Source organism: Lagopus muta, chromosome 6 (genome assembly GCF_023343835.1).
Source record: "Lagopus muta isolate bLagMut1 chromosome 6, bLagMut1 primary, whole genome shotgun sequence".
Classification (NCBI taxonomy): Eukaryota; Metazoa; Chordata; class Aves; order Galliformes; family Phasianidae; genus Lagopus; species Lagopus muta.
The window spans coordinates 52,104,250-52,130,559 of record NC_064438.1 but is presented as its reverse complement, the minus strand read 5'-3'; the positions used below and the strand labels follow the sequence as shown (position 1 = coordinate 52,130,559).

Genomic DNA, 26,310 nt, shown 5'->3' with positions numbered 1-26,310 from the left:
AAAGGAATGGGAAGAATTGCAGGTTATTCTCAGCGTAGTCCATGTATCATAAAATAATTTGATTTTTATGGAAGATAAAGCAGCCATACGCTGGAAAGGAGGTGATGGGGACACCACCCCTGGAGGTGTTCAAGAACTGTGGAGGTGCAGCACTGAGTGCCATGGCAGTGGGCATGGGTGGGGTGGGATGGGGTTGGACTGGATGATTTTAGCGGTCTTTTCCAACCTTAATGATTCTACGAGCCACCCCTGGTGCAACTTGATGTCATTACCTGTCATCCTCTCAGTTACCTGGGAAAAGGGGCTGACTCCCACCTCACTACACTCCTTTCACAGAGCTGCACAGAGCCATCAGGTCTCTCCCGAGCAAGGCACGCAGGCAGATGGGACCGTCCTTTAACACCCAGGTCCTCATCTGGCAGAGCTGAACACACAGCCAGGATCAGGATGAAATTCAGACAAAACTCAGCACTGACTTCACATCTCTGGTTTCAGCTTAGAGCTGGAGCACAGCACTGACGTTCACGTGTAGAAACAGCTAACAGACAGCAAACGTTCGCTTTCGAGAAAGCAGCCTCACACACAGGTGTTTCTGCACAGGGAAACCTACAGAGGCCCCTTCGTGCCGCTGCCTCGCTCCCTTTTTGGGGAGAAAGCCGGCATTTCAGCCCCTCTCAGAGAAGGTAGGCACCGCGTCCCTGCGTCACTGCTGCTGAACGAACGGAGCTGCGGCCCCGGGCTGTGCCCGCACCCAGGCCCTGCCTCGCCCGGCCCGCAGCGGCTGCGCGCGCCTCTGCCCTTCCTCCTCTTCCTCTTCCTCCTGGCGGCTGCCGCCCTCAGCGGGATGGACGCCATTGAGGAGCTGGCGCTCCAACCCTGCACGTCCTCTCTCTACCTGCGGCCTTTCCGCCTCACCTACCGGCAGGTGAGCGAGCGAGGGAGGGAGCGAATACCGGCTAGCGGCTCGCCCGCCCAGCGTCTTCCCCCACGTCCCTCCGCCCCTTCCCTCCGTCGAAGCCGGCAGCTGACGAAAGGGGCGGGAGGCCGTGGGGAAGGGCAGGCGGGCGGCGGCTCCCTCCGCTGTCCCGCACCCCTCCCAGCGCTGCGCCCGCCATCTTGCCGGCGTAGCAGTGCAAGGGAGGTTGCGTGGGGCTCGGCCTGCAGCCAAGCTGGTTTCATTTCAGTGTTGTTTTATATTTTTATATGTGGTTTCCCTAAAGAATCACAGAATCAGAGATGTTGGAAGAGACCTCTGGGGATCATCTAGCCCAGCCTTTACTAAGGCAGGTTCCCCACAGCAGGTTACTCTGCTCATTGGTTGGGATAATTAAATTGATTTGCAAAGAGCTGTAAGTTTGACACTGAATTAGTTATTTCTCTTTAGGATATTGGAAGGAAACTTGAAGAATGTTCTTTCATACTCTGAATTTTTGCTGGGTTAGTGTGTAAATAGCACTTAGCAGTTTTATTTTCATTTCTGAGTCATGCTGTATTTACTTAGAAAATGGGATTCAATTAAAATGTATGAAACTATTACAAAATTACATTTAATTGAGTACAAGTGCCTCAGACGGGTTTCTCAACGCATGTTGAGAAACAGCGTGTTTGTTCACATGCTGTGGTTTGAGAAGGGATGGCACTGCCACCAAAAGAAGTACACTTGCATTTTCTGCTATCCTGCTTCACTTTCTCTCTCCTCCTTTTACAACGCTCTGTGCAGCTGGGTCAGGGATCTGCTCCAAGTCAGGCCTAATTGGTCAAAAAGGAAATAATTTTTGACCTCAACCAGATCTTCGATTCATGTGTTTATGCTAGCAAAGGAGAAGTGATAATCTGGTGGTTAGGGATGGATGTTTGGGGGCTGATTGAGGGTAGAGATTGTTTCTGTTGGCCTCAGCACTATCCTAAAATGAAGGTGGATGATGAGGGTTTATATGGTGTTTGTACAAAATCTAGCTTGGACCCAGCCTCCTAAGAGCATATGCTGAACAACACGCAGCTGCCCGCACCTGACCTGGGAGACGTGCCCTAAGTTTATTAAAAGCACACTTTTTCATGTAAAAACTGACTTACTAACCAAAGAAAAATGCTGGATATTTTTAGTCATTTGACTAATTGTTTAAAAGGTGTTTAGGCCTGCTGAAAACCTCAGGAAATGCGTAAACACTTAAGTGTCTAAAATCTGAAAAGTCTTTTTGAACAAGTGGAATCATCTAAATGAAGAAAGTTTAAATAATAGCATTTGTTACACTAGGAAAACTGAAACTGATTGCATACTTAGTTAATGAAATGCATGGGATCTCGCTGTAATTGGAAGGCTTGAAGTGGTCTTTCAGATATTGTTTCACAAAATGTGATGTGTCCTCTAAAATTCATTGTAGTCTGAAGAAGATTTACTGATGCATATTTTTATGTTTGTTTAATTCTGTAGAAGGATACTTCTGTCCTTACAGATTGTCATTTTGTGGATGCCCCAGCCCTGGAGGCGTTTAAGGCCAGGCTGGATGTGGCTCTGGGCAGCCTGGTCTAGCAGTTGGTGACACTGCCCATAGCAGGGGGGCAGAAATCAGATGGTCTTTGAGGTCCTTTTTGAGGTCCTTTTCAACCCAGGCCATTCTATGATTCTATGATTTTAAAGTCCATTAAGAATTGTTACAAACAATATGTCACTTTATTTCCAAACATCCAAGAACAATTAAGCCATGGATTCTTACATACTTCGTCTACAAATTGCACTACTTACGTGGAGATAATTTTGATCCCATCACTATGGCTAAAACAATGAGCTCTTCAGCGGTTAAATATAAATTTAGATACGGATGATTTGTATCACAGTTTATCCTCCAAGTCTGTTTATATCCATTAAACGTGCATCCCGCTGAGCTGTAAACTACCATTGCTGCAGCGAGTTTGCAGACTGCCAGAAATGTGCAGGATACCAGAAGGTGATCCATAGGGGGGTTAAATAAGAAATGGTGAGGGGGTAAGGCTGTTAGCTTCTATCGGTTACCAATGCTGAAGGTGATTGTGTCAAACCTCATCAAGTGGAACCAAAGACTTGGAAGGCTTCTGTGTGTGCAGAGCGCTCCTGAGCAGTAGGCAGAACTGTAGGCCAGAAGATTGGATATTTCATCCAGCTCAATGTTTTGCTGAGTATCGGGGTGCTCAGACAAGGATCTGTGGACGCATGCAGGAACGGAGTTGTGTGTACTTTGAATCAAGTCTGGTGGTTCCTTTCATGTTAAACACAGCTTGTTAGGTTTGTGCTCAGGTCTTAAGTTTGCCTGTGTTCTGAAAGCTTGGATTTGTTCCATGTTTATATAATGCAAAAGTAGAAACAGAAGCGCAGTGAAGGAGTCATAGAAATCAGCAAACTGTAGGCAGATTTGGATAGGCCCAATGCAGAGGGCTGTCTTTAAAACGGTGATTCAAGATAAAAATCTACGGCACCTTGGAATGGACTTCACTTTCTAGATGGGATTTTCAGCCTAAACTTTGTCCTCACTCACATACAGGATAGCATCTGGCTGTTATTAGTGTGTACTTGCCCCCATAGTGCAAACTGATTTGTTGTCTAAAGTGGCTCCTTTTTAAAACATATATCACCTACAGAATTTGCTTCTCTACCAGGAACTGCGTGGTAAATCTCTTTTCACTTTTTCCTATTGAAGTCTTTTTTTGCTTTTCATAAATAATTTATTCAAGAGACCAGAGGGATGGCTAATGAGAGATTAACTCTATGCCCAAGGGCTAGGGCATTTCCCTGGGATGTGGTAGAGTCAGGCTGCAAGATCTTGCTTCAATTAATATTGCTTCCCACATCACAGGAGAGTGCTCTCACTGCTGGGAAACACATTTGTGTGTAAATCTTCAGCCCTCTTTTGTGTATGTTAGCCAGGCACCGGCCTCTATGCTAGACAGACAAAAAATAAAAAATAATAATAGAAATAGAATAGAAAATGAAGGTTACAAAGCCTGCTGGGGCTGAGCAGAGTTGTGAGGATTTGGGGCAGCTTTAGGTACCTAAATGGAAATCTACGTTCTCTGTGTTCTTAATAACAGTTGCATGGGATTTCAGTTGTTCTTAATGTTGGGTTTGGACTGTAATATAGGGTTTTGACAGGCAGAGCTCTGGCGAATCTTCGTGTAGTAATATGTTAGTGCATGCATTTGTTTGTCTGCAGTACTGGTAATTACCCTGTGAGAATTAGCAGAAGCAAAAGTATTTTTGCTCCAGCTCTCACTCTGCTGTTCCAGTTCAAACCTACCTTTGTTAGCCTTTTAACTAAATTAGCTCCACACAGGACTGAGTGACTTGGCATGTTCTTTTTGGTGACCTCTGAGCTGGGAAGTGTCCTTCCATGGCAGGCAGAGCATGAGAAGCGTTTAGATGGAGGAGTAACAGCTTGAGCACCTATGGGAACTTTTGCCCAGAGCTCACATAAAAAGGTTTTGTGGATCTAGCCCAGACTGCTGTAGCTTTGTTTTTGAAGGTTGTTCTGGCAAGGGAGTTCTTGCCACGGTTTCCTTGCATTGTATAAACATATGCATTCATTCTGCCCAGGAACTTTAAGAAGTTTGTTACTAGACTAATTTCAACTGTCATTAATTTTCCTAGTATGCATGTGAGTGAGGCTGTATTCCAAAACTGTGGAATGGTGAATGGGCATCTATTTCCCTTATGTGGGATAAACCTGAAAAACTGTGCATCTCAATTTCAGGATATGATCAGTCATGGTAAACTGGAACTCTTTGCTCTTCTGTGAGCTTCACATCCCTTCCACAGTTCAGAGTAGTTGTGCTCGTGTTTCCTCCCAGTTTAATGTTTAAAATGGTTTATTTTGAAATTAGGTATGTGAAAAATGCTCCTTTTAATTGAATTTTAAGGTGTGATGCTTTCATTCTGTGTTAAGGGAATTTAATCTCTTGAAGTTTTACAGTCTTTCTAAAGTAGTTTTCAATACTACTGTGGATTTTAACACACGATGATCTTTATAATGGATGGAAAACATACCTCAGGGGTAGCATACAATTCACTAATGAATAAGGCATTTCTTATTTCTAATCTTAGGTTTGATATTGCTTTCTTTTGGGGCTATGTGCTACCACTGCTTCTGTGTCTTTACAATTTAACTGCCTCAGAGATGTCAAGAAGATTAAGACCCTGATTCTGTGATAAGCTGTGTGCATGCAGAGCAGAAGCTAGGCCTGTATCATTTATGTCATGCAAACTTTGAAGATGAAAAGAGCAAAGCTGTGCAGTGTTAAAATAATAATAACAATCTGATTTTACATTAAAAAAAAAAGGTTTATATGGTAATAGCAACATGAATGTGCCCAGCTGCCTGAAATATTCTCTGGAACTTCCGTCTGCTTCTTTATAAACATAAAACATTCTTTTTGTATTTTGACAGTTAAAAATGATGCTGTTGAGGGAGTAAACAGATTTTTAAGTTACCTGTTCAAACAAGTAAGTCTTCTCTTGAATCTTCAGAAGGCTCCAAGCAGTAGGAAATATGCTACTTGGTAATACATTTATTTTGCACTTCATTTTTTTTCTTAAAAATGGTGCAATAAAAGGAGATGCTGTTTTCACTGCAAAATTTGTTTCATTTTCTTCAATTTGACTGGTCTGTTATGTCAGTCCATAACATCAATCTTAAAAGCAAGCTTGCTGCTGCTAGCTGAGGAAGTCTCTGAGATGCAAATTGCAGAAAGCTGGGAATGTGTTAACACTATATTCTTCTTCAGGCATCTGGGATCCTGGATGAGATAGATTTTTGATCTGCTGTTGCTGTGTTGACTGGGAAATTATGGCTGAAGTGCAACATGATTCTTTTGTATGGGTGGAAGAATGGCAGCGTGAAAGTTTCACAAGAACAATGTTAGGGAGTTAAGCATGGAGGGAACAGTTTCCTTTGGAAGGAGCAGTATTCTTTGTAACTAGAGCACAGGTTTAAGAAAAGAAATTACAGAATCTAGGTGTATCTGCTTCTGAGTCAGCTATACAGCCTTGAATTGAGTTCTGGAAATCTGCAAGATATATTTGTATGAGATATTTATGAACTACCACAGCAGGAAATGAGAAGCATTACTAAATAAGAGCAGGAGTTGAGAAGAAAACAAGTTCTGATTTTTGTTTCAGTGAACGTTAAGCTGTGTAAGTCTGAATGCCTTTATCCAGCGTACTTTCAGAAGAGAATATGGAGTTGTTTGAAGTAAACACATGAAAATTAATTGGCAGCAACAAAACTTCACATTTTTAGGTCATTCAGATGGTGAGTCAGTAAACTTACGACAACAAATGTCATTCACTGCAAAGAAGAAGACTGTTGTGCATCATCTGTAGCGTCCTTGCAGTGGGCTGAAATGTGCCTACTCTTAGGTAGCATTAAAATAGGCTAGACTACTTCATTTGGAAGGGATTTAGGAAGATCATGACGTCCAACTGCTATGAGATTAATATGTCATTAATGTCATTGCTAGCTACACAGCTTGGTTGACTTTGGAATATCTATGAAGTTGAGACCAAGCATTAGGAGGAAATATGTGTGTTGTCTTTCCTTAAGCCAGTACTTTGCAGGTTCTCGTGCACTGTTCTGTGAGGGCTGTTGGACTACCTGCAGACGGTCCACCAGCTGGCTAGGAGAACCAGGCTATTTAGCAGAAGGTTTTAATGTGTTACCAAAGGTCTGCAGCTTCCGTGGAAGATGTTTCCAGGTCTGGAGGTAAAGAGGCTGCAAACCATTGCCTTTGACAGCACTACGCCAGTAGCCTCATCTGTGAGGGCTTGTCTACACAGGACTTTCCTGATTGACTCCAAGTCTCATTCTACAACAAAGAGTCTGATGCTGTTTATGTTAAACCACTTTCAAAGTACCACTGCACTTTGAATTCATACCCTACCTTAATCCACGCTAACTTTCCCGTTCATGCCCTAAGGGAGCAGTAAACTCAGCAGAATGACTTTGTCCACGCAGGGGTTTAATGGAGTTTAACTAGCAGAATTCAGGTTCATCAAGGTACTTACTGCAGATGCGTTTTCTTGATGTCCTGCTATAGGCGAGCCATAAGAATGAAAGTGGTTTAGTTCCATGTGATTGAACCATGTTATAAAAGCCATCATCAAGATTTTTACTTATTTATTTATTTTTTGCTGGAGTGTAAAGTGGCTTTTTTGACTCGTTTGGTACTGTCTCCTTTGTAGTAATTGCAGTTAGATCTGAGAAATAAAATAGTGTTTGTGTACTTCAACAACAAAATGCTGTATTTATCTTTCAGTTTGGATCAAAATACATATGTTTGCTTAAATAGCAGATACTTCTTTTTCCCAGCACAAAAAATCTGTCATCTGAGTCATTACTTCAGCTATGACATTATGTGTATTCTGTATGTTTTAAGCAGATGAACGCTGTAACATTTTGAGTGTTTACAGCAAATCTGAGTATTATGGAAATGAGACCTTCTCTGTCAGTGGGAATATTCTCTAAAATGTCAAGTTTTGATGGTCTGTATGGGATGAAAATATGCCTTCTGATATTCCTGAAAATACAAGTGCATTTTCAATAACTATTTTACCTCAACTCCTGCTGTATTTAAAACACATTTGTATCTTCATTTTAGCTTACAGAAGATCAGCTCCTGTGCTTTGAAAACTCTTACTATAAGCTCAGGCTGCACGAATACGCTTTACGTAGCAGGCGTATGAAGTTTGCTGCCTCTCTGCCTTGCACTGGGATTCCTTCTTCTCCGTAACTTCGTCACAGGTTTTTGCATCTCAGAACTCAGCTTCTCGGCGCTGTCCCCCAGACATCAATCAAAGGCTTGTTAGCACAGTAATGCTAAAGTTTACTGAAGTTTAAACAAAGTAAAGCTCAGTTTTTCTTAGTGGTCAGCTCATGTCATACTAAAGCTGCGATCGCAGTTCAAAACAGCATTAATTATTTGTTTCACGTCGTGGTTGCTGTGTCAAAATCCTTTAAATACCACATGGAGCTGAGAGGGAATCTTAGGGCCTGTGACAGAGCAGCTGGTCTGGACATGGGCTGATGCCCCGGTTGACAGGTTGTTGGATTAGAAAGAATATCAAAGGCAGTGAGCAAGATTAGGGATAAGTGAACATCTGACAGCAGTTTGCAGCAGGGGAGAACAGATGATAAACAATGGGAGCGGGGCATGTGGGGGGGGAGAGGTGAGAAGGCCATGGGAAAAGTGTGGCGGCAATCACTGAAGCTCCAGGTTGCTGAGCCTCATGAATGGGACAGGAAATGGGATTTGCTGGGACAGATGTGCTGAGTGGTGATGAATACATTATAGGGAAATGAGGCTAAACTCCTCAAGGTGAGGGATGTGCTTTCTCTGAAAATACAAAATATGGGAAAAGAAGAATTTGTCCTCCTGGAGAAGTAATCATGGATACTTGAAAACTAATGTGGAAAGAGTAATGCTAATGGCAACTTTAATTAAATGGTGATTCTGTAGTGTGACAAGCTCTAGGTTGTGTATTGCTGGCATAACAATGCTACAGCAATACTACACGTATAGTATTGCAAGTGTTTATTTTAAACCTAAAATTGCCAGAATGATTGAGTAGCTTGAGCAATAGAACAGCCTGAACAGAAGCTCTGAGTGCAGAACGCTCAGATGCCTATTCTGTATCTGGCATGCATTATACAGCACTCACATAACATATGTTTGATCCTGCCACCGTTGAAAGAGATGTGCTGGGGATCTTGTGAGGTCCTTCCAGCCCTACATTTTTCTAATTTGGTAAATTATTGCATGCTTGTAGGAAATTATACATAACTGTTACTGCTGCTCAGAATATTGCTTCTGTACTTAGTGAACTTCTTTGTTTTCAGGTCTTGCTGGATCTTTTTCCTATATTTATGATACAATTATCTCAGAAAGCCAACAGAGACTTTCTGTGTGTGTTTACTGATAGGGCTCTGTGCCAGTTCACAGACTTAGAATTTCTCCAGTGATTTTTTTTTTGTTTCATTTTTTATTTTGATTTTTGAAGTAAAACAAAAAAAAAGCTTTTCGAAAAAAGCATCTCACTTCAGTGGTTGCACAGTGTGCTACTTCAGCAGGAGGAGAGGCAAAAAGTATGCTTGTTGATGTTCATCTCAGACATGAAAGAGGTTATTTCATAATGTATTCTTATACAGAAGAGGGAGTAGGAGCTTGCCAAAATAAAGTAGCAACACAAATTGTGAGAGCCAGCAACTGTGAAACATAAAGCTCAGTGTTATAAGGACAAGAGGTGACTGAGCCATAATGGCACTGCCCACCATCTGCCTTCTTGACCTCAGATCTCTCCCACATGCTGCCTCTGTCCCGAAGATGAGGATATATGTGTCTGGCCTCCTTCAGTCCCTGTTTGCTCATAAGCCATGTGTACTGTAAAGTAGTTTAATTTTTAAAAGAACAGGGACCTGTAACTAGAGTCTGGGATGAGTGGTTTTGTCCCAAAGCCTGACTTAATTAAAGTAGAGGTGCCCCATATAGCGTTTTGACTGCAGTGGTGTCACTCGAGTGCAGCAATTGTGATACAAGTAGAGTGCTGAACTTCTCAGGTCCAGAAGTTTCCCCCAAATGAGTGATCAACAAAGGTTGTATTCAAGTGGCCATCATGGGGGAGAAATAAAATGTTGGTCTGCGTGGCAAAGCGTAGATCAAACCAGTATGCTCTACTGATTCTGGCTGGCGTAAATACTATCCTAATAGTTCTGTTTTCCATTAAACTCTGATTTCTACATTTGCATGGAGCCATCAGCAGACAACTTGGCCATTTGTTACAAGCAGTTCCCATTTTTAAAGAGTGATTAAAGGTAATTTTCCGTTGGCTTGTGCAGTTCTTTAGGTTAAACCTCTTTAGTTTTAAACTGTTCCAGCACCTCTGTCGTTATGAAGCTTTCAGAAATACTGAGCTAAAATGCAGAACAGCATGTAAATCACTAATCAATTCAGTTAATCACTCATTAATTTGGTTAATTGAATGTCAGTTATATTTGCTGTTAAGCAACAGGTCCATTTCTCTGTACCAGCACTCCCTTCAGAATAGGTGAGAGTTTAGGAGATGTTTTGGAGTTGCTTCTTGAATCTTTCCGTGCGTTCCTTCTTTCCCAATGGAAAGACAAGAAGGAGGTGGCTGCTGCTTTTGGAATTGCCTTTCAGTGGAGTCTTTCACAACTGGAAGGTAAAAGCGAAATGAAGAAAGCAGCAGAACCTGGAGCTGGTTGCATCTGTCACTTTGAACTGCGTTGGGGGGGGGGTTGGGGAGAAAGGAGAGGATGAAAAGCCCTGAGGATCTTTGTGAGGAGGGTCTGTGAGAAAGTCTTAGGAGAAAAATCTAAAGATTGTTACTAAGCCTTGGCTTCTATTAGCCCCCTGCTGCTGTTCTTCATCAAGTTATTTTAATGGCTTTCAAAGCAAGTGAGTGGAAAATGGTTTCTCTGGAACTTTAAGGAGCCTGAACTGAAAACTGTCATTGCTTTATAAGTAAAACACATCAAAGATTGATGGAAGAATTGCTTGTTAAACACATTGAAGATTTGAATTATAAAAAAATGGGAGATATCATAAAAGACACATCAAATCATCATAACTACCTAAGGTGAAAGTTTAATGGCTTGTCATCTGCTCAGGAACCTCTGTTAAGTATCTCTTTCATAGCTTTTGTGACCCTCTGTGTGTGTGCATGTGTGCAAAATTGCCATGGCTGTTTTTGGGTTTTTTTTAAGGTTTTTTTTTTTCCTGGTGTGGAGGAGAAGCATGCACATATAAAGTTGCAAGTTGCTGAGCTTTCTGGTTTTCATTTCCCCGTGTATAGGGATGTCTTCTGGTATTTTTCAATATCAACTGCTTCAAATCCCTGTATCTTTCTAAGGTAGTTATTATTATTTGTGCTGTAGTGTCTAAAATATGTTGTATGCATTCACTGTGTGAAAAGTACATTTGTGTATCACGTGGGAATGGCACGAGTGTCTCTTCTGGCCGTCCTCTCACCTGCCTCTCTTTCCCACGTTCCTTTCCCTCCACACAGTGCAGTCCTCCCAGTCACTAAATGCTGTGTGCTTTTTAGGGTTGTACAGACCAGACCTTCTGCTGTACTGGAGGAAAAGAAGTGAGTGCACATAGAAAGCATGAGACGCAGCAGTCCCACTCCAACTTGGAGCATTACATTTTTGAGCCCAAACCTTCTCCTGGTGCGTCATGCTGCTATGCTCGAGGTGTGCGTTTAGTAAGCAAAACAAACAGTTGCTTTAAAAGACTAAAGAAGCAGCTCAGCAAGCTGATAGGGCACACAATGTGCTATTTGTGGGTCCATCTTAAAATTTCAGTTTTAATTCATTAGTTCTTTCTGGAGGTAAAACAGCGGCATCTTTTACATAATTTGGACACTAAACCAGATTCTTGATGAAGAAAATTGTTTTTTCCAAGAGTTTGACATGTTTGACTATTGCAGTCACTCGATGTTCTGTATGGAATAGTTGGAAAATGGAGTGCACAAGATTTTTTAAATTGGGATTATTGACTATGCAATCAACTGCATAGAATTTGATAATGTTATTTGAGTAATTCGTTTCAATGATTTTAGCTGTTTTTTTTAGTTAGCCATAATAATTGGTGTTATTTGTAAAGTTGAAATGTACATAACATGGTGTTTTGCTGTTTAATGCTCTCAACTGTAAAAGGTTCCAGGCTTTGAAGGACCAGGTGCTGAGAACCTTAGTATATGCTTCTATAAACTTGTGAAAATCTGACCTTGTTAAACACAATGGTGTATTTTTGCTCCTTATCAATATATTGATGAGGTCAGGGCTCTGTTTGCATTGTTTCTACTTGGTTCTTATTTAGGGCACATGTAAAGCAGTTTGTTTATCATCATCTTTACATAGAAACTAAGGAGACTGCAGCTGTAGCGATGTGGCCACCAGCTCATTTCTCCTGCAAGATTTGGGCTGCTCTTTCAAATGGCATTTCATAGCAGCGCAGTGTGTACAGCATAAAACTCAATCAGTAACTCGTCTGCTTTGTACCACTCCGTTCAGTTAAAGAATAATGTGAGAGCATTTGCCTTCCATTCTCTGTAACCAGTCAGTAATTATTGGTACAGAACTGACTGCTACAGTACTTTTCAGGATAGTTCCTCCAGAAACACGACTGCTTCCATAAGTAGATCCTTGTAAGGGTGGGTGGCTGACCTGTCAGCCTGCAGAACCTGATTTCTTTTCATCCAATTTATCTCCTTGCTTTCTCTTTGATCTGTGCGGAGCTTCACTGCTCTCACATGAACCACCAGAACACATGAGCCTCCCTGGAGCACCATGATACCCTCCGGAGAGAAGGATTAATTTGTAAAAGTAATAATACAAATGGTGAGATTTAAGTGTAAGAATTATGTTTGGAAGTGGGGAGAAGAGGTTTAACCACCTCCTGAAAACAAGCAATGAGGGAACCTTTCTCACTAAATGGAAAAAATGTTGGAACTCGTTGCTGTTTTTTAATAGAAATAAATCAAAGGAACAACAGGTGAATGGCAGCTGGCATTGTGTCTTTCCTCCACTGCTGCCTGTAGGTTCTCCTCTAGCCCTTGTGATGGAACAGCGGGTTGTGCCTTGGCAGGGGATTGCTGCAGTGGTACATTTTGTATGTTCTTTTAGTCCTAAGAATGCACCTTGCTCTTGCAATGGCAGATTTGCAATTGTCTGCAGTATTTGTGGAACATAATTCTTTTTTCTCAGTCCAGCCCTCCTAAATCTTTGGAGCAAATCTGCAAACTTCGTTCTTTGTCAGTAAGTTACTCTTACACTTTTGGGTAAGGACTTAGAGCTTGCAGTGCCTTGGTATTCTGTTGAAGGAGCCAGCAAAAATTATATTTATAAAGCTCATGGAATTCAAAGTACTGAGCAGGCATGGTAAAAAAGCACAGACCTTGTCTATAAAAACACCTGCAGTAAGTGCTAACCTTGAGTTCCAATGGGAATAGAGAGTGTCGGAGGCGTCCCTTCCTACCTCGGCCTCTCCATGGAGACACCACGGTGCTGCACCTGGCTTGGTTCCCAACTTTGTTGGAACTTAAGCTCTCCCGAGTGCTAACCTTGGTTAATCTTGTTAATGCTGGTTCTTTGTTGGCATGTACCAGATTGGTGTGATGCAAGGTGTGCAGCTCACTGAGCTATATTGTTCCTGCACTGATTTGACTCCTGCATCAGAAATATTTTGTCCTTCGTAAGTTACAAATCAATGGATTTCTAAATTACTTTTAAAAATCATACTTACGTGATGTACATTATTGCTTTACAGATGCATTTGTAAAACCGAGTAACTTTGAAGTGATGTACAATTTTCTGCCTTTTAACAGAAATCTAATTTTAATGATATGGCAGTCTATTATATACACAGCCTTTTTCTTATCTTCAGGTGACAGTTTTAGTTTGGTTTTGAAATTGCAATGACAATTATCTACTGTATGGGTTTTAATGTAGCTTTATTAGCAGTCTGGAAATGCAGCAGTCCAGGGCTGCAGTAGCAGAGGGCTAGGTTCTTTTTCTGCTGGCTCTTTGTCAGCCAGAGAAGATTTTAATCAGATCATGTATAAGTTGCAGTAGAATTTGTTAGAATGACTAAAGAGGTAATGAGAAGTATTAGACAATTGATGGTGGTGGTTAATGCTTGGCTCAACTACCAGTGGTAACGTACGCTGTGGTTTTGTAGGGTTGTCAGTGTTGTTTTCCTCGAGTGGCATAGCAAAATTAATGATGACAGGACACTTTCCTTCCTCTTCTGGATGAGGGTCATGACCTAGGGTAGCAAAGGAGAAATTACACTTGTAGGCGTAGTGGTTGCCTTGGGACTGATGATTTTAAGATTCATTTTCTCCCTCCGCTGACTGCACTTGTGTTTGCTTCTCTCTGCACTGTGTCTGCAGAGATGGGCTGAGAAGCCTAAATCCTGGCAGACAGTGGTGTGAATGTCTCCTTCAGGATCGGATATTCTAAACTGGTTGTCCTCAGCAGCCTGGAATTCTTTGGGATTGCTCTACCTGTGAGCTGTCAGGGGAATCAGGAGTTACAGGAACATGATGAGTGCACTGTAGGAGTACAAGAAGTGAGATGTCATACTATGTAGAAATGCGATGAATGCCCTGTGCTGAATGTTACTCTGTTCCGAAATAGCCACCACAGGCACAACCAACAGGTAGGTTGTGTCCAGTGCAGACTGTTTTCCTCTGACTCTCATTGATTATCACTACTCTGATAGTAGTTAGGCCCCTTATCTTGGTAACTGCGGCCAAAATGTCAGCTGCCAATGGACCAGAAAAAGATGAAAACACAGGCTTCCTGGAGACGTTTTCCATTGAAAACAAGGATGTTTTTATTTTTTATTTATTTTTTATTTCTTTATAGTTAGTTGCATATCAGTGAAGTTGAGCAGTTCAAAAAATGTACTAATTTATATAAATTAAGAAAAGTCTGGAACAAGAAATGAAATACAGAGCATGTAGGAGTTCTCAGCAGCCCTGCATTTGGGTGTTTCCCTGGCTGTTGGGCTCTGGGCTGGAGCCAGCAGCCGTGTCTCCTGTGGCACCAGAGTCTGTAAGCACCTGGCTGCTCGCAGTGCTGAGCTGGGGTTGGATGGCTTGTAGACGGAGTGCTACTCTGAATCCAGAAAGAAGACTTTTGATGAAACTTAACATTCTTTCGTGATTTAAGAAAAAAAGGGGCAATGGGCTGGGGTGTCATTTTGATTATTTTCCATTTTTAAACTGTCTAGTTAAAAATCTGAAGTATGCTAGTTGCCTTAACGCCAAATTAATTTTGAAAAATTGAATCTGTGTTTCTTATCTCCAAGATTGTTCGGGGAATTTTATTTTTAATTTCCCTTAATGTTCACTGGATGTGGGAGGTGTGCAATGATCTAATCAAAGACCCATATTCCTTCTCCTCAGGGATGTGCTCTTAATGTTAGAAGCACATTTGCTTGTTCTGACACAGGATTGAGGCGATGAAGCATTACCAATTTCTGATCATGGTATACCCAGGACAGTTGTGTCAGTTGCTTTGAGCATCAACTCGTCTTCTAAGATACGTGTATTAATCCCACTGAACTTCATAAAGTCTTGCACGTCCATCATTATTCGGAGATCACGACTGAAGAACTGGAGAGACACAGTCGTGGTTATGCTGGTCCCACGTGGCACATACACTGATGTAATGGCAGCAGGCCTGGCAGTGGAGAAGCTTTTCTTGTCTAGGTCCTTTATCCATCTTCCATCTGTAGTGCGACTGTGTGTGTGGCTGCAGAAGCATTTGTGCTGTTTGCAGGGCAGGAGACCGTGCAGGAAGTGGGGAAAGGGAGGTGGTCCTATTTTGATGGGAGCGCTGACCTGGGTCAGACTGGGCAAAAGAAATCGTTGTGGCTGACATTTCCTGAGCTTTTCCTTTTGTCTCTTCGATAGCAAATTTGCAAAAATAAATAAACAAAACCAGACAACTACTGCTTTAAAAACAACAACACAACAACAGCGTGGAACAAAGGAAAGAGATGGTAAAGATGCTAGGTGAATTTGTTTGCTGTGGATGCAGTGGGCTTTAGGAATTTAGGTAAAAGAGCACTGGAATATTCATTTACATCTTGTTTCTGAAACCTGCTTAATAGCAATTGGTCATTTACAACAGAATTCGCTGGGATCAACTTGATATCAGAAAAACCCCACCTGCATCTCAAGTTATAACATTACCAGCTGAGTATATAATCTAAAATGATGTTAGTGACCATTGTGCATATCTTGTTTCTTCATGCAAGCACCATATCCTTACTCTTTGTAGTATAGATTTCAATATGCTCCTACATATTTGACTTTGAATAAAGTACGTGTAATATATATATGTGATCTCTCTTAATAGTAGTGCATTTTAAAAGCATAAGAAAACAAGGACAGAAAAGAGGTTTGATTTAATGTATTAATATATGCTTAATTGTCAGGTTTTATAAATTTCATTCAAAAGTAAGTGATCTTACTGATAGCTGAATGCCAAACTAACCTGCAACAATTCCACTGTTGAAAAGTACACATGAAAAAACAAACTGTGACCTGAAAAGTAAACTTCCAGAGGACTACATGAGAAAGTTTACTTACACATCAGGTATCTTAGTTGTAATTGTTCTGGCATTTGATGTACATAAAACGAACAAAGTGGCTTGGCCCAGTATTGCATTAACAGTTGAATAAATTAGTGTGTTATCCATTGTTTATTTTACCTCCTAAAGTGTGAAAAAATTGCACCTTTGAACAGCAAACTCTATTGCCATAACCATCTGTTTGCAGTTTCATTACAAACTCCTACCAGAATAACCCTCACTTTGAAGAGAAAATTGATATGGGTTGTAAAAATTATAGTCTATGACCTTAGGTTTCACATCTCTTTAGGTAACCCTGGTGTGGTCTCTACTGGTGTCTGTTAACGTTTCTTCAAGGAACTTTGTCTTCCAGCTAATTTCAGATAAGAAGTCAAGTCCATGCCTCAAAGAATTTGCTTTTGCACAGAGCTGAGCACCTTTGTCACTCAAGATCTTCATGCAAGAGATGAGCACAGTGGTGACCACAGCAGCCTTGCCTTGCTCTGCGCTGCCCAGAAGTGCTGTGTCCGCTGGTGGTGGCGCAGAGCTCTGGAGTGAGTAGGGTGATTTTTCCCTATGAATTTTGCTGGTTTTAGTCTTACTTACAGAATTGTTAATGTAGTCAGTTAGAGCCAATTTGCAGCAGTATTTTTGTACTTTAGAGACAGCATTTATTTTTAATCTATTTGATGTATTTGAAAAGTTTGTATATTTTTGCATGCACATTCCACAAAGGCACAAATGACTAAAACAGTCCTTTCTAACTGAAGCATTGGAATGCTGGTAAGTTAAAAACTGCAAAATACCATTATTAGTAATCATGATGCTTTTAAAATAAACATTCAGAATAGTTTAGGAATGAAATCTTAAAGCCTTTGTTTAAAAAACAAACACTCCCCCCCCACCCCCCTTTCCTCTTGAGCTTAAACAGTGGTTTGTTTAAAAAACAGTAAAATTCCATAACACTTAAACTCTTTTGAAGTAGTTCTTCAACATCAGCAAGTAATTCTGCAAATTGCTTTTGAAGATGAGGCTTCATTTACTCCAGCATGTGCAGTCTGATGGAGTGGATTAGTGGGTGTGAACTGAAATAGTAATTTAGGCTTTTTCTGTGTGCATGTGTCTTTCTCTCCAACAGTTCTTATCGGATACATCTCTATATTCTTACAATAATTTTGAAGATACCAAGGCTGTTTTGTTTAACAGTCATTGGTGAAAACGCCGTGTGTGTATAATGGCATTTACGTTCATGTCAGTTACTGAAATGCATTTTTTTCCTTGTTTTTTGTTGTGGAGCCTGTTTTTTTAGATCATGATCCAGAATCAGCTTGCAGCATGGCTGCACAATTGCGAGGGATGGTAGGGGTAGGGAAGAGATGGGCAACTGGGGTAGAAAAAGAGGCAGTCTGAGTTTAGATTGACTTTAGTGTTAAGAAACTGTACCCTCAGATTGGCTTTAATAGAAACAGTTCACATTTAAATGAATAGTTCTGCCACGTGTTAGCCAGGCATAAGACAGTTTGCTAATACTGATACATACCTTCAGTAGGAGAAGAAAGAGGGCCAGACACTCAGCTAATGAAGGTTAGAATGATTTTATTGAGAACTTTCTTCTTTTAAGTTGCATGTTTTTATGCCAGCTGAAAGTGCTCCTTTTCTTCTTGGAATATATGTAGCATTTTCATAAAATCTGTCAGTGTTTGCCCATTGAGGTTGTGGGTGCCCCCTCCATGGAGGCATTCAAGGCCAGGCTGGATGGGGCTGTGAGCAACCTGCTCTGGAGGGAGGAGGTGTCCTGCCAATGGCAGGGGGTTGGAGCTGGATGGTCCCTTCCAACCCAAACCATTCCTTGACTCTGTAAAAAGATGGCAGCCATCTCCCTGCTTCTCACAAATCAAACCTTTGAAGTAGACAAGGAAAAAACCCTACAACTGTAATAAGCCATTACTTCAAACAGATTTGATATGCAAAATAGTTTGATGAAGATGTTTTATTAACACGAAAACATTGAATATGAATTATCTGTGAATTTTTGACTGTTAGCATCTTTTTTTTTTTTTTTTTTTTGTTAATGAAAACAATATTTCAGGACAGCACAACAGCTCCCTATCTCCTATAAACAAAAAAAAGACAGATGTTAAGCACCCCTTGGTTTACTAATCTAACAGAAATACTCAACAGGAAGCAACAAAAGTTCTAAAGCATGTGGAGCAGCTATTTTATTTTATTCTTATTTGGAAAACTGCACCAGTCCAAACCTGTTTCAGCTGTTTTTTCCCCCATATAATTTCTGTTCTTCAAATGGGTTTTGCAGTATCATGTTGATGATTAATGCTGTATTTCTTTAAAACAATCCCAAACTCTGGGGAACGGGGATTTTCTGGCATCAAAGCTAACATGTTTGTTTGTTTGTTTAGATAGCTTTTCTGTGTTTGGCATAGTGTTGAAAGTGCTGTAAAATATTCAGACAGTGCAAGGTAATTTGATCACTCATTGATTGGGAGGTGAAAATGTGCAGTATTAGCATTAATAATTCAACTAATAAGAAATGGTCTATACAAGTTTATAAATCCTGGTAGATTTCCACTGAATATTACAGGTGTGACATCAGATTCCATTAAGTGGAAAAAAGAAATGTAGCAAGGAAATTTCAACTGATAGGAGCACTTCTGTACTGAGGGAAGAAAGGAAGGGAAGGGTTCGCATACAGAAGGTTAAGGCCTTAGGTTGTAGCATCCAGTCTCTCCTGTCTTGCTTGGTTTATAGCAGGGAAGTCCACTTTGTGTACTCCAGGAGCTGTGACTGGTTGATGAAGAAGCAACAGTTGATGCACATCGTCAGGGTATAATTTATTATTTTAGGAGCATATATTTACCTGGTGTAGGGAACCTGCTTTGGCAGGGGGTTGGACTCGATGATCTCTGGAGGTCCCTTCCAACCCCTACAATTGTGTGATTCTGTGATGTTTTATAAACCAGGGAGTACTGAATTACTGAGTTACTGTTATTATAGATGTAACTCTTTGCAGATTTTATTGATCGTAAAAAGGTGAATTTGAGTGAAAAGCATTAAGCTAAGACCACTTAAGAAAATAAAGTAGCAAGAGGCTGCAGGAACTGCCTGAATTGGTACAGATTTTTGTCTGTCTTCCGGAATCAGTTACTTGATTCCCAGGGCATCCATTTCATGTGGATTAACCTGAAAAGACCCAGCTAATAAAGTGATGAGTTTGGCATTCTCTTACCAGGCAGTTCTGGGCAACAAGTAGATTCCTCAGCAAGGAAATGTGAATTTCCACCTGGATAGAGGCAACATCAAGCACACTGGTACCAAATTGTATAAATACACTTATAGAAGATGAGTTGGATTCCAGGGCATGGATTTAATGGTCCTCATGGGTCCTGTCCAACTCATTGTATTCTACGACTCTAGTTGAATATGGAAAGTGTGCAGCAGAAAATAACTTTGCATTTAATGAGAAAAATACACAAATACTTCTGAGAGTATTTCTCCGAGAAGACAGCAAACTCAGATTATTCCTGTAGGGAGTTTTAGTGCTTCATGATGTGTAAATGATTAAACAGGGACTGCACACTTGCTTGGCACTGCTAGCTCTGGTTAAAGACCATTATTTGCCAACTAGTTTTCTTACCTGTTTTTCTTTACCTACGGAGTAACTTTTATTGCTTAAAGAATGGTCATAACCCTTGGATTAAGGACATCAGCTGTTCTTTTGTCTTAGTACTGTGAAAATGGAGTAAGTGGAGTAGCAGAGTTATTTCTGTTATAATTATGTCAACTTCAGGAGTTCTGTTTTTTTTTCACAAACGTGGAACATTCATTTCTTGGGTAACTACTTTAAACCCAGTCCAACTGGTAGAATCTAAGCGATCATTACTGGTGTTTGTCATTTTACCCCTCGTAACATCTCCACGTAGCTTATCTATACCATGTTAGTATGTATCTGCCTTTCTTCCTTAACTGCCTGTTTGTTTACACCGACTTTGTCTAGGCTCTAACTGAATTGAAGATCATTCAACAGGAACTGTTCCCATTACCTGTTTTTAATGCCTATCACAATAGGTCGCCAAACGTCTTGTTGTCTCTCCTGTAATGTAAACAGTAAGAAGTTAATCATTGTCAAGGACAGATATATATATTTTTCCCTCTTTTTAATGGCATATGTGAGGTTTGCTTATTTTGGACACAAATCTGCTGCATTTTAAGTGATCAGCTTGCTTAGCCTGCTGTTAGTTTCCTGAAAAGTCTGATGTAAGGAAGTCTAATAAAGTACTGGCCCTTTACTGAGGTGACTTTGCTGATACTGTGCAGTCCTTGGAAACTTTGTCCAAGCAGCAGCTTTCCCTGGATAAACATAGGAGATGCTCCTGGCCAACATTTTCAATTCAGTAGCTGTTTAAATTGTCAAATGCTTTAAAGAAGCAAATACAAGAGGAGCTTGAAGTAGGGCCTAGGCAAATACATTTTCTACTCCAGTCACACGTTGTCCATGCAGAGTTCATTACAAGAAGGTTGGCTGTCATTTAAATAGGTGCAGTTCTAACATAAATTTGTTTTTTAAGTGGCCTAGCCTCCCTACAGTGGCACTGTGGGAAATGTGTTACAGTAAACCTGCACGGTGAGGAGTTGTTTTAGACACCCTTGTCCTAACCATCCTGTAGCAATTGTTTCCTGCTGTCAAAGAAAGCATTTAAAGAGATTTTTGGAATGTTCTCCTGTCTGTTATAGTGGCATGTTTTTAGTTTACTCTTAGGAATAGAACTTCCATAAAAATGAGGCCAGGAAGTTTAAACCTTAAATGAGAATATTTTAAAACCTGTGTGTAATGCACTTTGCAACTGGGTGTTTCAGAAACGATCAGTTAATCATTTTGTACATAGAAAAGGAAGGCAGCCTGCTGGCCTTACGCTGCTTCCTTGAGCAGGGCCAGTTCAGCAGCCAGGTAGGCCTTGGCCCTTCAGGAAGACAAAGTGCTTCTATGACAAAGTGCTTCTCAGTTCTGGGAGCCAGTGAACAGTTGTTTCGTATCCACCATCTTCATATCATTTGTAATTTTGAAGACTTCTGCTTTGTCAGGAGACCCCATTCTTTGATGGGAGTGCAGTGATCCTTGGGAAAACTCCATCATCTGTCTCTGATGTGAGGAGCACCCCCTGCAAGATAAAGGCAGTGAATGTTTCATGTCTTTATTCCACTCCTTCTTGGCTAGGCTGGGCTAAGTCTTCAGTGGATTCCTTTAGTAAGCAAAAGTGATCCTCTGTGTTTGCTAGACTGACAATGTGACTGCATCATTCAGACATTATATGACATAAAGTAGTGGAGAAGGCAGAGGACCCTGGTGCAGCGTGTGTCCAGGTACTTTAGCTAGATTGTGTAGGTGGCTAAAAGAATGGTATTCTGATCAGAGGCTGTAGTCAAGTCTAACTTGTCTGTCATAGATAGTGTGAACAGACTCCTGTCTGTAAGTATGGCAAAGAGCAGGTGCAAGAAGGGTCTTCATTTCCTGGAGAATGTGCAGATCAGGTATGGGTGGCATCACATACAGATCTCTGCTGGTAGGGGTGACATCTGCTGAACTTAAATCTACTGTCAACGCTTAACCAAGTAGAGAGTGCTTTCCAGTGCATGGTTGTCCTGCAATCACTTGAGCCAAAAGGGATCAAGTTCTTCTTATGTTGACTGGGAAGCTTGTAGTATAGTGTTGGGATTCTAAGTTGTCAATGGCGTTATCAATTCAAACCTGTGACAAACTACTGTGCCTGCAAGTAGAATAGAAATTGCTATTCCTGCTTGCTTTTCTGGGTTGGAAAAGGAGAGGACTGTGTTTAATTTGGATGCCTTGTGGTGGGATGGTCTTCTGACATCTTTCAACTACCTTTTGTCAAAGGTCAGAAAGAGTGTCCTGGGGAAGCGCTGCAGTATGCTTTCTCTATCCCTAAACTTTCCTTTCACTGTCAGAGGCGATGTATCAGGCAAGTTGGACATCTCGTCTGGCCTGATATGGCTTTCTTATGCAGTTTGTTCTTATGTAAGTAATCTGGTTTCTGAGTAACCGGGAATGAAGTTGTCTCATATGCTACCTCCCCTGGAATACAGCTTCGTTAATTTACACATACTATATGCAGTAGACCAGCACTGCAGCATCCCAGGACCTGATCACTGAGCACAGAACTAGAGCATGATTACATTATAATTAAAGATTTACCAAACCATGTCTTACACAGTGCTGCTGAGAGTATCAAAACTGCTATTCCAAACAAATAAAAACTAATACAAACTACTGTTGACATGTCTTTATAAAATGTGAAATTTCCCTTTTGAAGGATAACAACAGAATCTGTTTTAAATGTGAAGTACTAAGTGTCAGTGTTAAGACCTCACAAGGATGTATTATGCTTACTTCTCACGCTTCATTGAGAGATACTTTGATTGTTCCTTAGCAGACATTGGAGAATGGATTATTTACAGTAAAACAAATGTATCTGTATTAAAATGAACAACATTAAGTGTTTGAGAGAGCCTTTCCATTTCACAAAGACACTGCTGCTTCCTGAGAGTATGTTGATCACTTGCATCTTTTAATTCTTTGCAGTTGGGATCTGTAATTGGGATGATAAGAGAAGTGCTGTCAAAGGCAGAAGACAGGATATACAGAATGGGGCAGTTTAATGTAACAAATCGTCATGGCTACCCAGTTTTTGAAAGCATGAATTTTGATCAGTTCTGCAAATAAAATTTTTGTCTTACAGCTAAGATAGAGATATTTCATACAGCTTCACATAGGTGGTCAGAAACTGGTTGGAATTAATGTTCTGTAAAGTATGTAAAGCAGCATAAGAATCATTGGTAACTGTTTACATGCTATTAATAATTAGCAACCTTCATACTAGTCTGTTAGGAATGAACCACACATTGGGTACAATAGGAACTCAACTCCATACAGTTGGGTTCAAATTACATTTGGCTTGGACAATAGGGCATGGCTGGTGCTCATTTGAGTTTCTGCCATTGTAAATAATGAGATGTTGGAATGTTTCATTTGTTTATTGATTTCTTTATTTGGACAGGTGCAGGTTGATCATATAAAATATTTTTTTATTCAAATATAGGCAGACAAGAGCTTAATAACATTGTCCAGTCAGAGTGTACCATCATAACCAGCTTCTTGAGTGGACAGATTGAAATTAATTTGTGACTTGTTTTGAATTTGAGTCTTAAACTAACTGAATTATGTTCTAGTGAAAGTTCTTTATGTGCTGTCCAACCACTTACAAACTAAAGAAAAAGATTTATCTTGTATGATTCTGATTCATTTCTGTTTTTACATACTAAGTTTCTTTTACCTTTTTTGTTAAAAATTGCATGCACATCTATGAGGTAGACTCTGCTAATGTTAATGGGGCTCACCTGTGAGAAGAGGATGTTCAGATCTCATGGATCCCATCTGGTTAAGGCTCGTTCTCCAGGGTTTAATTTTCTTCAGCTGTATGAAACCCTTCCTTAAGTACTCCAAAGCAATCAGATTCTATAAGAAATGATGGGAAGAGGAAAAAGCCAGTAGGATTGTTGTTGGGATCATACCGTAGGAAGTAATATCACAGGACTAAGAGCATAAATTAATCTAGGATAGCCTTGATGTAGGTGTGTCTGTCATCTCCATCAGTTGGACACCCATATTTTTGTCAAGGGAAGGAGAAATTACGACGAATGATACGACGAATGGATGGACAGGTATCTTAACTGTGGTGGCAGGAGGAGGTTGGAGCTGGTGAACTGATACGAAGGTACATATAGAAGGTGTTACCTCTAGTTCACAGTTCCTCAAGTCACTCATGTCAAACAGCAAATTGCACTGCAGTCTGCAAGCAAGAAAAAATATCGCACATTCATTCATCTTACGTGTAGAAATAAATCTCTGAGAGGATTGAGCAGAACTTATGGATGTAATGCCTTAAATTATCTTACCACACAGCACTGGCCTGTGCTTTTAAGTTGCAAATATCTGTTGTGTCACAGTCTTTTCAAAGTTGTTCTTCTGTCTGTCACCAGGTGGAACAGATTGGATGTACTCAGTTTGATGGCCAAGGGTTTTAGTATTTCAGTTCACCCTGAGAATTTGCTGTCGTTATTTCTCTTTCAACATTGTTGCATTTAAGCATTGACATGGCTTCTTTTCTGATGCATACATTTGATTCCTGTCAATGCTACAGAAGTTATGCACAGGCATTGATGGAAGAGTAGACTAAAGTTTCTCTTGAGGTGGACAACTGTTTATAATTAGAGCTGTGGGAATGAAGGAAAACCCAGCTAGCAAGCAAACCGTCACTCTTCCAAAAAGCTTGGTAAACTCATAGAGCTCAGGAGCTTAATCTCTGAACCAGGGTGCTTGTTATCTAATCCCCACCAGCTGTTGTGTACTTGGTAGTCATGACATCTGTAATAGAGCTGAAGAGCCTTTCTATATTGGTTGGCACCTTTACCAACCAACTGAACTTGTTTCTTCTTTCATTGCTTGCATTTACCTGCTTTAAATCATTAACCAGTTGCTTAGGGTTTGATCATCTGCTAAAGTATACGTTATAACAGAGAGCTTGTGCTGCTCTTCACATGAAGCATATTTAAGGTTTGTATGTCTTCAGCTGGTCTGGTTTTTGTTTGCTAATACAAAAAAGGTATCAACTGACTGAATTTCCTCGAGTCCTATTCTGTGACACAGACTTAAACCTGACTTAGGAGGCAAGTCCTTTGATTTGTACAGTTGAAAAATACTGCCATGTGTCTAATAAACTTAAAATAGGTACCAAAGTATATACATGTCTCTTAACTAGTATGTATGGACTGATGTAAGTTATTACAGAACATAGATATGTGTGCAAGTAAGTGTTTACATGGTCACTGTGGAAAAGTGCTTTCAGGAGTTGCTTTCAGCTGTGCTGTGGTAGGTGTCACTCATTTTAAGAGAGCAGAGGACAAGATGACTTACAAGTGGTAAACAGTGGCATGGAGGCTACCCGAGAATCACCTTTTGTAGGATATAAAGTCAGAGAAATAACTCTGCAAACATGTTCAATGGTTTGGTTTGGTTTTGTCAGTATGTTTCCTAATGCTGGAAAGCAGAAACCAAAATATGAAACATCAATTAGGTGTGGGCTTCAACCTTCTGAGCCTGGATCCTAAATCAGTTCAGCAGGGGCTGTCCTGAAAAGATGAACTATTCTGCACAGGTACCATGGGAGAATGTAGATCTGTGGGTTATTTTACTGGTTAAAACTTAGCTGCATATGCCTTCCTTTTGCATTTGGGCCGGAAGAACCCCAGGCACCTGTACAGGCTGGGAGGAGTGGTCCTTGAGAGCAGCTCGGCAGAGAAGGACCTGGGGGTCCTGATGGACGAGAGACTGAACATGAGCCAGCAGTGCGCTCTGGCAGCTCGAAAGGCAAATGGGATCCTGGGCTCCATCAGGAGAGGGGTGGTCAGCAGGGACAGGGAGGTGATTGTCCCTCTCTACTCGGCTCTTGTGAGGCCCCACCTGGAGTACTGTGTCCAGGTGTGGAGCCCTCAGTACAAGAAGGACATTGAGATTTTGGAAAGGGTCCAGAGGAGGGCGACTAAGATGATCAGGGGGCTGGAGCACCTCCCCTATGAGGACAGGCTGAGGGAGTTGGGCTTGTTCAGCCTGGAGAAGAGAAGGCTGCGGGGTGACCTCATTGCAGCCTATCAATACCTGAAGGGAACCTACACCCAGGAGGGGAGTAAACTCTTCAAAAGGGCTGACAACAGCAGGACTAGGGGAAATGGTTTTAAGTTGAAGGAGGGAAGATTTAGGTTGGATGTTAGGGGGAAGTTCTTTACTAGGAGAGTGGTTAGGCCCTGGAACGGGCTGCCCAGGGAGGTTGTGGACGCCCCGTCCTTGGACGTGTTTAAGGCCAGGTTGGACGGGGTCCTGGGCAACCTGATCTGAATGTGTATGTTTGGTGGCCCTGCTAGGCAGGGGGGTTGGAACTACATGATCCTTGGGGTCCCTTCCAACCCGGGTGATTCTGTGATTCTGTGATTCTGTGATTCCTGGTACATGGTGATTAAATTGGGGGTGTGAGTAGACACTGCGGCCGGAGCTGGACCCAAAGGCTATGTTGTACATTAGCAGTCAGAGTAGTGTAG

General features: G+C 41.1%; 1 protein-coding gene and 1 long non-coding RNA gene across 3 annotated transcripts in view; one reads left to right on the top strand and one right to left on the bottom strand.

Annotated features, from left to right (window-relative positions):
• The first annotated feature begins 347 nt into the window (after positions 1 to 347).
• The window catches only part of NUDT14 (nudix hydrolase 14), a 52,025-nt gene continuing 26,062 nt past the window's right edge, over positions 348 to 26,310 (top strand). Inside the window, exon 1 of one of the 2 annotated variants that reach the window (XM_048950239.1) lies at positions 348 to 925. In XM_048950239.1, coding sequence (XP_048806196.1) covers positions 845 to 925 — 81 coding nt within the window. In that variant the 5' untranslated portion in view covers positions 348 to 844. Of the gene's footprint in view, positions 926 to 23,704; positions 23,881 to 26,310 lie in introns of those variants that run through there. The other variant, XM_048950241.1, reaches the window with a different exon arrangement.
• Positions 20,972 to 24,587, bottom strand: LOC125695569 (uncharacterized). Its single transcript, XR_007377996.1, has 4 exons — positions 24,115 to 24,587; positions 23,954 to 24,008; positions 23,557 to 23,674; positions 20,972 to 21,302 (listed from the first exon to the last, which is right to left on the bottom strand). It is a non-coding gene; the product is annotated as an uncharacterized LOC125695569 (long non-coding RNA).